This window comes from Lepisma saccharinum, chromosome 11 (genome assembly GCF_977018435.1).
Source record: "Lepisma saccharinum chromosome 11, izLepSacc3.1, whole genome shotgun sequence".
NCBI lineage: Eukaryota > Metazoa > Arthropoda > Insecta > Zygentoma > Lepismatidae > Lepisma > Lepisma saccharinum.
The window spans coordinates 25,572,614-25,585,114 of NC_139239.1; the positions used below are offsets into that span (position 1 = coordinate 25,572,614).

A 12,501-nucleotide genomic window follows, 5' to 3' on the forward strand; every position below is an offset into this window, starting at 1 on the left:
CTTTGAACTCTCTATTCATTACCATTACAATTACATGTACATATGCTGCATGTAAAGTGGTTATAATTCATCAAAAGAAAACTCCATTTTCTATAAACTGCAATAACTATTTTCTTGCAGTGGTTGTACAATCCCTTTGAAAGTATCCAATGTTATTTTAACACCTTGAAATGCCTGAATAGTAGGAGGGTTCCGGGTTCGATGGCTTGTGGAGATACATGGTGATTCAGATCCTACTCTAAACTGTAGTCCAGTCCTGATTAGCCCATCTGTGCAAAAAGTGGACTTCAAGCATAAACTCAAACAAACTGAACTGAATGATGGGCTTTCAGAAACTTGTTAGGTACCAATTGTAATTACTATGTGGCTTAGTGCAATAAATAAGGTAATTAAAACAGAATATAATACCAAAGTGTAGAGATATTATCAAGTGACAGTACATTGTTGCCCCATATACAGTGATATCAGTACATGCTTAGTACACTCACCTCAATTAGTACTCCGGCAGTTTGTTTCTTTATACACCATATTTGCAGAAGATACAATTCAACTTACAAGTGTATCAATATACGCTGTATAAAACACACCTTATTACTAACTTTGCTTACCCTGTACATGTAAGAATCCTCTCAGTGGTTTAGATGACATTACAAATTCTAAAAAATCTTGCATTCACTTCTTACACAACTATTGTTTAGTCCATTTACATATGCTCTTAATTTCCTTCATTGGAGAAGGATTTATGTTTAGATTCATAGTACAAACATTTTTCACACATATAATTAAATCCATGTAACCCACAAAGAAATAAATATAGAATGGAACCGCTTTTGCTCTTTTAAGGGCGCTGTGAAACAAAAAAGTTTGGGAACCCTTGCCATACACTATCTAGCATCGTCCATGCAAACTATTTGGTGCTCAAGCAAAATTCTCTCCCTGCAGCACTCTAATGTAGAATTTTTTGAATGTTAATCAACAGCCTTCTGCAAACGTTGGAAGTGAGGCTGTAAAATTGATGAAGGCAAATAAATTATTTCTTCATGAGTTATACAGAGTTAATTATATTTGTGGGTTAGAAGTGAATTTTAACCATATTTCAACTATGAATGTAATATTTCATTCTTTTCCACAAAATTCAAACCAATGACAATGTATAACATTTTCTTCTCAGATCAATGATTTCCTTTGTGATTTACAATTCATTTGTTCTTGGGAGGGTTTGTTGCTCTTTGATTAAAATGACTCAAAAATTTTTGAGTACCTGTCTATGTGTTAATTAAATCAATTTTCTTCAAATATGCACTTTTCATGGATATTATTATTATTAAATACTGTTTTGCATTAGAACTTGACCTGAAAACATGAAATTCATGATTGTACTACTGGCATTTCAATTGCCAGATAAAAGAATGGAAATTAAGTTAATGCTCTTATTTTTCTAATAAAAAAGGCATCTTGTTTTAATAAATATACCTAAAATTGTGAACTTTATTGTCATTGTTACTGCAATCCCACAATTTTAATTGGCTTCTATTGTGTACTCCACAAGACTTATAGAAAAAAATCTTAATATGGATAAAGGCAATTCTGAAGTTCCCTTTGTTGTGAAGTCAACCTTTTACTAAATCATCTTTTAGAAACTTGTTGCATATTGAATAATCCAACTTTTAAATCAACAACTATAGTATATTATTTTGTGATGTCTCGTCCTTCATTTGGAGCATGTTTGAATGTGTTTTTAATTTCCCAAAAAAGAAGAACAAGACATCATATTAAGTATGGATATCTCACAAGGGATATGGAAACTGCAGCTGCTAACCGCATGGAGACACTTACTAATACACTCTTCATCTTAGTAGTTATTCCTCTCTATTTCACAAATTAAATATTGCAGGATATACAAGATATCATAAATAAGATACTATGGTGTTCTTTTGCTTCTCAGTAGTCCAGGGAGGGTAAATACTTCTCGTTTGCACACACACACATTCTATAATAAGTTCTGTTATGTAAAATCAATGTTGATTTGAAATACATATCTCAAGTAATGAATATTACAAATGTTTGCAAATATATCCTTATACACTGCACTGTTTCACTTTTAAAATTAAATAAACCCTCCTGTACAGGTGCCTCTCTTATCGTACCCACAACCCCCTTGAAGACAAGATTTACCAACAGTAAAACATGCTTTGTTACTACATTATGCAAGTATGTGCATGAAATTTGACTAATAATTATTATGAGAAATGCTGTTCTTTGTGCTGTAGCATGAATAAACATCTATGTAAGGTTCTGAAAGATAATTCATTGAACAGGTTTTAAAAATGAAGATCGAACTGCACATTGCAACTTTGGTAAGCATTGCTGTGAAGAAGTCCATGAATTTAACATAAAGAGAAAAGAAGTGCATTGAACACTAATGCTTGTACACATATGAATATTGCATTAATTATAATTTGCAATGAAATGAAACTTTTAATATTTTCTTCTTTACTATTATTGAGTATTCAATGGACAGCATTTCTCCTTTAATATTACTAATATGTAGATGTAAATTTACAATCATGTGAATTTGGAAGAGCAAGATCCTAAATAACACAGAGCACAGAATCTTTGGCCATTTCAGGCATTTGGAAGCTCCCGAGGGCATCGAATGGTTACCAAGGAGATGGAAGAGGCCCATGATGATGCAACCACTCATACCACTCCAGGCACTATCATATTAGGAAAAGGTAGGGTGTAATTTTACATGGCTTGTTTTTATGCATGCATTTCTTATATGAGTTATTCAATGCAGTGCTCAATGTGGAATGGGATACAGGGGATTATAGCCCCAGCTGGGAAAATTAAAGCTGTCCTACTGACACCATGTTAAACATACGAGGGTCGTTCAATAAAAAAGTTTCCCTATGTTGCAAAAAAATGATTTCTTAAGTTACAGACAAAAATCAAGTTGCACCAAATAGCATGGTCCTTTCTCACTTTTCAACATAATTTCCAAGGCAGCACAAGCATTTGTACCATCATTGCATAAGATTTTGAAAGCCATCTGCAGGCTTTCCAGGGAACGAAGACCACTTTTCATGGCTGTTTCCATTCCATTGACGTCCCTTTGAATTCTGGAGTGTAGTGATGAACGAAGCTCTCATCCTGAGTCATAATACGGCAGAGAAAGTTGTTCCCTTCATTGTGGTACCGGGTCAGAGAATCCAGGCAACATGTCATACGTGTCATGAGATGTTCTGCACTGAGTTGTCGTGGGACCCAATGCGATGAAACCTGACTGACACTGACATTACAGTCTCTCCATAAACAACAACCAGTTTCCTGTGGATGTTGATAGGAGCAAGACCATTTTCCCACTCATACCAGATCACAGAACGAATCTCTTCTTTACTCCACACCGCCAAAACACGTTGTTCCGCCATGACTCGCTACTCCTTATGGCCAGGGCACGTTTCTCACTGCATGACTCACGCTAATCACGTGCCGCGCATGTGCGGTAGCCTGCACGAACATTGCATTGTGTGTAAATGTAGAGGAAAGACGAAATAACACATTGCTAGTTTCATTTCATTTATCGGGCTCGTACTTTCTCCAAAAAAAAGGGAAACTTTTTCCTTGAACGGCCCTCGTAGGAGCATCTCCCAGCTAACCTTGACTCAAACATCCCCCACCTAACAGTTTCCTCTTCTAGTGCTGATTACACTTTGTAGGAGTTGCTCTTGATTTTTTTGATTATTCCAGAATAAGGAGAGGGGGGGGGCTCATTGTGTGATCTCTCCTCTCTACAGGATGTTTTTACATTAGTAAAAATCGTGATAAGTTCTTCAGTGATGCTTTCATGTACATATATATTGCAGGTAGAAAGGCTATTAAGGACTCATTTTTTAATGTAATAGAAATATATAAAATATAAATGTAATGATCTAATTTTTAAAATGTTTAAGTAAAAAGTTTGAACATATTTTTGGCAAAGTGTATACATTTCCGATCATACTTATAAATGATGAAAATTTGGTGATAAATTTTTCTTTACATTAAATATTACTAACTTTTAAGTGTAAGTGTGCACACTCCCAATCTTGCAGAGTGCTACAATGTTGAAGGTTGGGGAAACCAATTGCCATAAAATGTATTCTGATCAACTTAATGAATTTGAATGAAATCCACCATAACATTGCTCCATGCTGCTTAGCACACAGAAAATATCTGCACATGTGCAAACCATACGTATAACCTCTCTGCCTTCAATATGAGAAAAAATCCCAGAAAATTAAACTTGATCATAGTAAAAACTGAAAGAATTACCAGCCCACGATCCACAAATGAATGATTCTATATTGTACAAATCCATTATGCTCATTTGATAAAGGCATTCTCCACTTTGGGTGCATGAGAGATGATGATTATGTTGTGTTATGTTGCCACAGAATGGGCAGTAACTTAGGTTCCTGTTATGAATGAGATTTTTCCCATGAATTGCAAGAAAACAAAAGAAAGTTGATTGTATTATATTTCTGTATCCTTTCCATTTGTTGCTATTATAAATATCTGAACAGATTTTTAAATGCTTAACTAAACCGTTCATTAATTCTGATTAAAAACTTCATTAATTAGCTCTGATTGAACCTTACACTGTTGAAAAAATATATATCATCTTCAAAGTATAAAATGTGATATATATATAAGGAAAAGAGACATTATGTGGAATAGAACATTCTAGATTTTGCCTCAAAGCCTGTTAAAAACTCAGCTTTTGTTTAAGATTCTTGACACTTGTTTAATCAACTTCTGTATACTTTTTCAGGAAAACGGGAAAACATTACATTCGAGTGGGTTATTTCAAAGTGGTCAGACTGCACAACAACCTGTGGAGGTGGAGGCATTCAAGTAAGTGAAGAAATAAACTGAACAGTAACTAAAATGCCTGAAACACCAATAATTACTGTAAAGTACTGTAGTCTCTGAAAATGTGACATCTGTATTTTTGGTCGAACTTTCACATTCACATTTGACTCATCCTTATATTTAACATGTAACTTAAAAGGCCAGACATGTGCTGCTTTATAGTTTCACTAAAATTTCGCACATACAGGAGATGTAACATGCAGAAATTCCAGCGCAAAATGCAGGCTCAACCACGAGTCGAACCTGGATCTCTGGCACACCGTGACTGCATCTTTCGCTGAAATTTCTACTCATTTACACCTCAAGCCACCATTGGTTTAAGCTAAAAATAACTATGTAAATCCTCAGTATATCCCAAAATTCCTTTTCAGCAGTGGCGTACGCAAGGCGGGGGGGGGGGGGGGGTTACCAGGTTTAAACCCCCCCTTGAGCTTTTGAAATATTATGGAAAATGCTGTAGAAAAAATTAAAAATGGCTAATTTATCACAGTCAAAGATCTGCGACAGTAATAATAATAATAATAATAATAATAATTTGAATTATTATTCCCATGCAGCATGAAGAAAAACACAACATCCCAAACACAATCTAAGCGGCCGCAAAGTTCAATTTTGCAATTTTTTTTTGCAAAAAGTCGCGCAGTGACTCTCGCGAGAATTGTGAAAATTCCTTGCTTCGTCGCAGTGTGCCGACCTTATTGCAAACGTTCTTCCTGGTACTGATTTCACATCCCCTTGTGAACTCTCAAGTGATGCTGAGTCTACATCCACATCATTAAATAATGTTGAAGAAGTGCTTTGTGAATCACCTAGAAGTGATAAATGTGTTGGAATGTCTATAAACTTACTTTTCAACGAAAACATAGACTCAGTGGAATTTAGCAACATGTATTCTCGCGCTTCATCATCATCCTGGGCGAGTTCCATAGGTAAAGGTAATGTAAATTCCCCCGTGCCATTGTGCAGGTGATGTGATCAGCACCATGCTCCGGCAGCCTTCATCCCCCAGGGTTGCTCTCAGGTACCCATTGCTATGAGGCTGGGTGCGGGGACAATGCTGGATAAATTCCAACCAATTCCGGGAATCGAACCCGGATATCCCACGAAGTTGTCAGACTAGACCAGCGTGGCTCCTTGAATAAGTTTCATATTTCGATTATTTCAATAAATTTAATATATTTGCTTTCTTTTTATGGATTTTCTTCACACTTAAAATGTCTGACTTATCACATACAAATAACCGGTGACTAGACAATTATTTTGTAACAAAGAAACAAAAGAAATGTAATTTTGTTATATTTCTTTCATAAATAGCAGCTGCATTAGTAGTAATTATTAGTAGTAATTAAACTAATTAATTAATTATAAGAATTATTAATTAATTATTTATTATTATTTGATTAAAGTATAATAAAACAATGGTAATGTGAATTTGTAGAAAGTTTTCGAAATAACACCCCCTTTGATGAAATCCTGTGTACGCTACTGCTTTTCAGAAATCTAATCAACATTGATCCTCATTAGCAGTTAGCCTAAAGAGGCAGAAAAGTGTCATAAAAACACATGCCTCAAAAAAAGAAAAAAAGAAAGAAATAAAAAAAAAATATTTTAGATATTCAAGAGAGTTTGAATACTGATTTTAAATGTACAGCCAACCGCTGTTTTCATTATATATTTATTCTACATCTTGTGTTGTTTATAGGAATGGAATTATGTTGATTGGAAGCAGGTGTTTACCTGTACTGATTGGCGTTTATATTTCAATTCATTATCATTGCAGTGTGGAAAAACGGAATGAAAATAGTGATTGACAATTCATGTACTGTTTCTTTTGCCATCGGGTGTGCTATCACATATATAAATCTGAAGTTAACAACAATCGTTTTCCACAAGTAAAGTAGTTTGTAGTTTACAGTTCATACAACCATTTAAACATGCTTTTTGATGTAACAATTTTGGAGAACACATGTTTCCTTAATCAGATATATATTTATAGTTTGTTTAATACTACAGTTATAACAATGGGTAGCATTTTCTCAAATTTCTCTTGATTTCTGGAGGGGTTCGAAGACAAAACCTCATTCAAGCAATATAGAATCAAAATCCTAGAGTAATAATAATAATAATAATAATAATAATAATAATAATAATAATAATAATAATAATAATAATAATAATTATTCCTTTATTTAGCGGGCGAGGTTCAGCCGTAGGCTGCTCTACAACCTAACCCTTGTCATGTGCTACATAAGAAAATATAAGTATATAGAATATAATATGATAATATATGAATACAGATGGAAAGCTTGATTACACTAAAGAGAAATAAAGAATTTCACATTACCTACAATTCTCATTACTAGTAATATTAGTCATCAGATAATATAAATGTGAAAAAAACTAAAATTAAATATAATTTAAAAAAATACAAATGTAAAAAGAAAAAATATAAATGTGAATGTTAACATAAGGTTGCCTTTAAGTAAATAATAATAATAATAATAATAATTTGAAGATAGTAATAAAATTCCAATAGTTACAGTTACAGAATATGAGTGTTTTGTCGTTTGTTGAGTGCCAGTTTACTTCTAGTATGTGCTACTGTTCTGCTGCTGTTCCTGTAGAAGCATTTCTATCAATTTAATTTTGAAACTCTTATTGAGTTTTATGGATTGTTGGTAGTGCATTCCATGCTTTCGGGGCAGATATAGAAAAAGATGAGGTATATAGCATAGTCGAATGGTGAGGAATGTCAAGTTCGTTGTGACGACATGTCCCATATCTGTGAATTGTGTTGCGATTACATAATTTTTCAAATAAGTACGCGGGTTTACGTTCAGTTTGCAGATAATGAATGAAAGATAGATAGTGCAGTAGCTTCCTGTTGGCCATTGTTAAAATATTATGTCTGTTTAAGATGGGAAGGATGTGATCGTGTTTATCCAGGTCAAAAGTATATCTGATGCATGCATTTTGTGTGATTTGTTTTTATTATTGTTGTTGCTATTCATATTTTTATTATACCCTATTATTATTACTGCTTTTTTTATTTCATCACATGAAAACCAGAGGGATATAACTCCAATTTATCAAATTTTCGGGACTGGAAATAACGTATTGAAAAGAGTCAGTATATTGGAGATACGTGACTCCACCTTGCTGCTAAGGATTAGAAGTGGAGATGTATTGATGCGACTCCAAATCAGAGGAGATATTTAAACAAAACTGAAAACTGCATTTTTGGAGTTACGTTCCTCTACCTCTCATAAGATGATTTGTATTTGAGACTATCTAACACCACTCTTCTACCTGTTTATGTTAATTATACAGAGCCAAATTTAGTGTCTTAGGCACTAGTGGCTGACACGCCACACACACTGTTTGCTTTGAAGGTGTTGTGGAATGACAATATGCTACATTATTAGTAAGATAAATAAAGCCCCTTATCCACAATCTCCAAGTTTGGTGTCTATGTAGTGATAGTAGTACAGTATATTGTTACGTTCAAAATCTATAGCAGAAAATAAACCTTATCAAATATATTGCGAAGTAATTTATATTTTGCCTACAGAGATGAGAAGAGTCTTTCTTTGAACCATTTACATGGAAGTTAGGAATGTGGTCAGTTGCCACTGCTTGAAGTCCCGTATCAAGTCCATAATACTATGAAATCTTTAAAAAGGCTATTGAAATTGGAACACTTTCAATTAACTCTGAAATCGTTGTGAATTCCATGGCAACAATAACAAAAAATACAGAAAAAGTAAATTGCAAATTTTAGGTGGCCATCCCTTTATGCATTTTTACCATACATACCTAAATTCTTGGTAATTGTTGAACATTCTTCTGTCTAAAAAAAATAAATTTAAATTATCTCAGGTTTCTCAAACACTTTAAACAAGGGTAAATAAATTCTACATTGTGTTTTACAGATGCGTGGAGTATACTGCGTTATAATTGTTAACAACCACACAACAAAAGTAGAAAATCATTTCTGTGAAGACAAAGGACTTCCAGCTCCAGCAACAACCCAGACGTGTGGTTTGTCAGCTTGTCCACACTGGTCAGCAGGTCCATGGCCCAGTTGTGAAGAGTCGCGGTGTTTTAACTACAATGCAGGTAAATATAAGACACTTATAAAATCCAAACTTCAATTCAAGGTCAACTTTTATAAAGGCATAATGTTCTCTAAAATTTTCAATTTAACCTCCTAACAAGCATTCAAGAGAGATAGCATGATTATTCTGACTGTGATAACTGCCTTAACTTTAAAACTCTTGAGCTGATTTTTTTTTTTTGCAATTGTTAGATATTTTGATGCATTGTTCTGTTGATAGATCCAAATGACATCAGTCAAAGCATTTCAAGATGATGGACGAGACATCAATGTTCCCTATTTTGTAAGAACACTAAACTTTGCTGCTATTTTCAAATTTCTGTCTTGACAAAACTTATGGGTTTGAACAAAAGTCACCTTAAATCTACAAATCCTTGAAAAATACACTAACATGGTAGATGCTATTTTTCTATTTTATGTGGTGAGCACCAATGTAAACAAAAGTATCATGTATTTTACTTCCATAAATATATGAGATGTTTGCATTGTTTGTCTTGAAGAATTATAAGAATATTCAAGAATAATACAGTGTGTTTCAAAAGTTGCACAATCCAAATTTTCATGGCTTGTAACAAGAAAACTGTACGAGATATTTACATCAGGTTTCCTGCATTATAAAGCCTCATTCATTGAGATATTGTTGTGCTTAACCCAGCAATGGTCGACATGTTAGCCCGATGCTAACACCTCCATTTTTTTCTAATTTAGTTTATTTTTATTGGTTCTCAATATATTTTTTTGTTCATTATGTGAATATACCACATTGTTGTTGTTTCATCACGTCCAATGTACTGTGACCCATGAACGTTTATTTCAGTTTGATGGTCATTTTCGACAGTTGATATTTCACCTTTGCTCTCATGATCACTTATACCAGGCTGCTCCACTTCACTATCTTCTGAATAAAGAATATCGCACTGCTCCTCACGTACACTTTCATAGTCTGTATTGTCATTTAACCACTGCAATATATGAGTATTGTCCATTACGAAAACAGTCACAAACACAAGATGATCAATAAAATTCACAAAAACAAAAAAATTTAAAAAAGTCCCGTGGTTGGTCGACATGTGAGTGTCACGCTTACATTTTGACAGTTTGTTGGCAGGATCACGGCACAGCTCCTAATAACGGAAGGGAACGCTCCACCCTATTATATTTTCTGAACCGTAACAAAACAAAAGACAGCTAGACTGCATCTCATCTCAAAAACCTTGTGAATTTTGCAATAGATATATATATAAGCAGATGAATTTCAATGTTAGCACAGCACTAAACAATGGCAGGTTAATATTATCAGTTTACTCCATATAGAAAATTTCATAAATTATCAAATGGTGGAAGTCAGCGTTAAAGATTTTGCAGAATGCCACTTTTGGGTGAGAAAAATTATGTAAGAAAATATCAAAGGATCATAATCTGACGTCTGATGCCATGTTAATCTGTCGTTTGAGACCAATATTGATCATGTGCAGCATTTGATGGATTTGGATTAGCAATTATATGGGTTAAGTGAAAAAGTGCCAACTTAGGGGCATATCACATTAGCTGGCAACATTAGGAGGTCAAAATTTTGTCAACAGCCGCAGGCTACATATGCCTAAATATTGGTCCCACATTTACTTAAAAAACCATAAATCAGTTTTCACTGAAATTAGGCTCCTGAGGGGATCCTCTGCTATCCCTGGCTTCCTGGAATCTCTTCATCCATGCCCTGCCACTAATCTGATGACTGCTAGATCAGCACCATGAGATGGCATTTACCACATCATATCTCCGAAATTAATAACAATATTTCAGGGCTGTTTTTCTCTTGTTCATTAATATATTTATGATTTTATGACATGCTTGAATAAAAAATAATAGTTATTTTTAGTGTTTTTTTAGAAACTCTCTTTAAAAAAACTTATTTTTTCAAGGAAAGGTCTGCGATGTTATTGAAATCATGGTCTGGCATCGGACATATGGATGCAAATAGCTTGAAATTTGCATGTAATCATGGCAAAAAACCACTCTGTGATAACATGTCATTTGTATCCCCCAAATTTCGAAAACAAAATTACTACAAAAAGTATCACTGGCCCTCTAATTGCCACCAATTGAGCCTCTCCAATGGTGTAGTGGTAACATCGTTGTCTTGTAATCAAGGGGTCCTGGATTCAATACCCGGTGGAATCTCGATTAGCCCACCTGTGCATAAAGTGGACTTAAAACAACAAATCAATCAATTGCCACCAATTGAAATGATGATATCGTCACATAGTACAAACATGTAACTACAATTCACCAAAGTTTCATCCCAGTTCTTAAATAATAAGGTGGCGGCAGTGAAAGATGGAAAGCATCGCAATTAGAATCAATTTCCTGCAATAAATTTAAATTTATTCATGTAAATTTAATTCCATGGTAGCCTACACAATTAGTTTAATGATATAATCTGAATATGATATATCCAAACTGTAATTTAAAAAAAGTTCACATAGGGATTAAAAGGGATATACAGTCTCGACCTCAATTGACTCTCTCTTGCCATTTCAAACAATCGGTTGGCAGAGTTGCCAGGTGCAGAAAATTTTACAGCTCAAAGTTAAATTTCGGTATAAAATTAGGATTTGTGTTTTTTCATATAAATGTATGGCCAATATTTAGGTACATGTCGCTTGCATATATTGACAAAATTTTGACCTGCTAATGTTGCCAGCTAAGGTGATATGCCCATGAAATAGGGTGACCATAATATTTTTACCCAAGAACGGACATCCCAAAGAGGTCAGTTTACACCCTCCTGAAAAATCGGTTAGGCCTAATTACAAAATTATTGTTGTCATTAACATGTTATTTATTTATAAAAGAATGGGATCACATAAATGATACATCATAGACAACGAGTGAGATATGATCTTTTGGTTGTCAAAAAGGTATTAATAATTACGGCATGACATTGTGCTTCCGGTCCCTTCTGATCAACTTTTTGTGTTAGTCCTGAGGAATGCCAGAATAATTTATCAGAAGAACCAATATTCTTGAGAACTTTATTCTTCACCAACCATTCATATTGATGGAATTTTTAGTAGTGTGGTACTATTGTGGTATTACCACAGTAATTCTGTGGTACATATTTGACACACAATGTTAGATTTATCATTTGCATTTGTATCAAGATGCAGGAATTTAAATTCTTGTTGCAGATCTGTATTGAAACTACGTACATGTACACTTCTTGGCCATGCTTCTTTAATGTTCTACAAATAACGGGACACATACAAAACCATACAACCCATGATTGATTGATTGATTGATTGATTGATGTGAACAAACTTATACAGTAAACTGCTGCCTGCGCGAATCTTCTCGACGACAATTTCTGATTGTTATGAAGTGCTTAAAATGCAGTCCAGCTGTTTTACCACAGTATTACTGTGGTAATACCACACTATTAAAAATTCCATCAATATTTTTTTTTTCAAAGT

The 12,501-nt window shown here is 34.1% G+C and overlaps 1 protein-coding gene across 3 annotated transcripts in view; it reads left to right on the forward strand.

Annotated features, from left to right (window-relative positions):
• nolo (ADAMTS-like no long nerve cord) overlaps positions 1 to 12,501 on the forward strand; it is a 752,674-nt gene that overhangs the window by 719,560 nt on the left and 20,613 nt on the right. For 2 of the 3 annotated variants that reach the window (XM_083130826.1, XM_083130828.1), the window contains 3 exons: positions 2,612 to 2,735; positions 4,814 to 4,896; positions 8,847 to 9,033. In XM_083130826.1, the coding sequence (XP_082986952.1) occupies positions 2,612 to 2,735; positions 4,814 to 4,896; positions 8,847 to 9,033 (394 nt within the window). The remainder of the gene's footprint in view (positions 1 to 2,611; positions 2,736 to 4,813; positions 4,897 to 8,846; positions 9,034 to 12,501) is intronic. The other variant, XM_083130827.1, reaches the window with a different exon arrangement.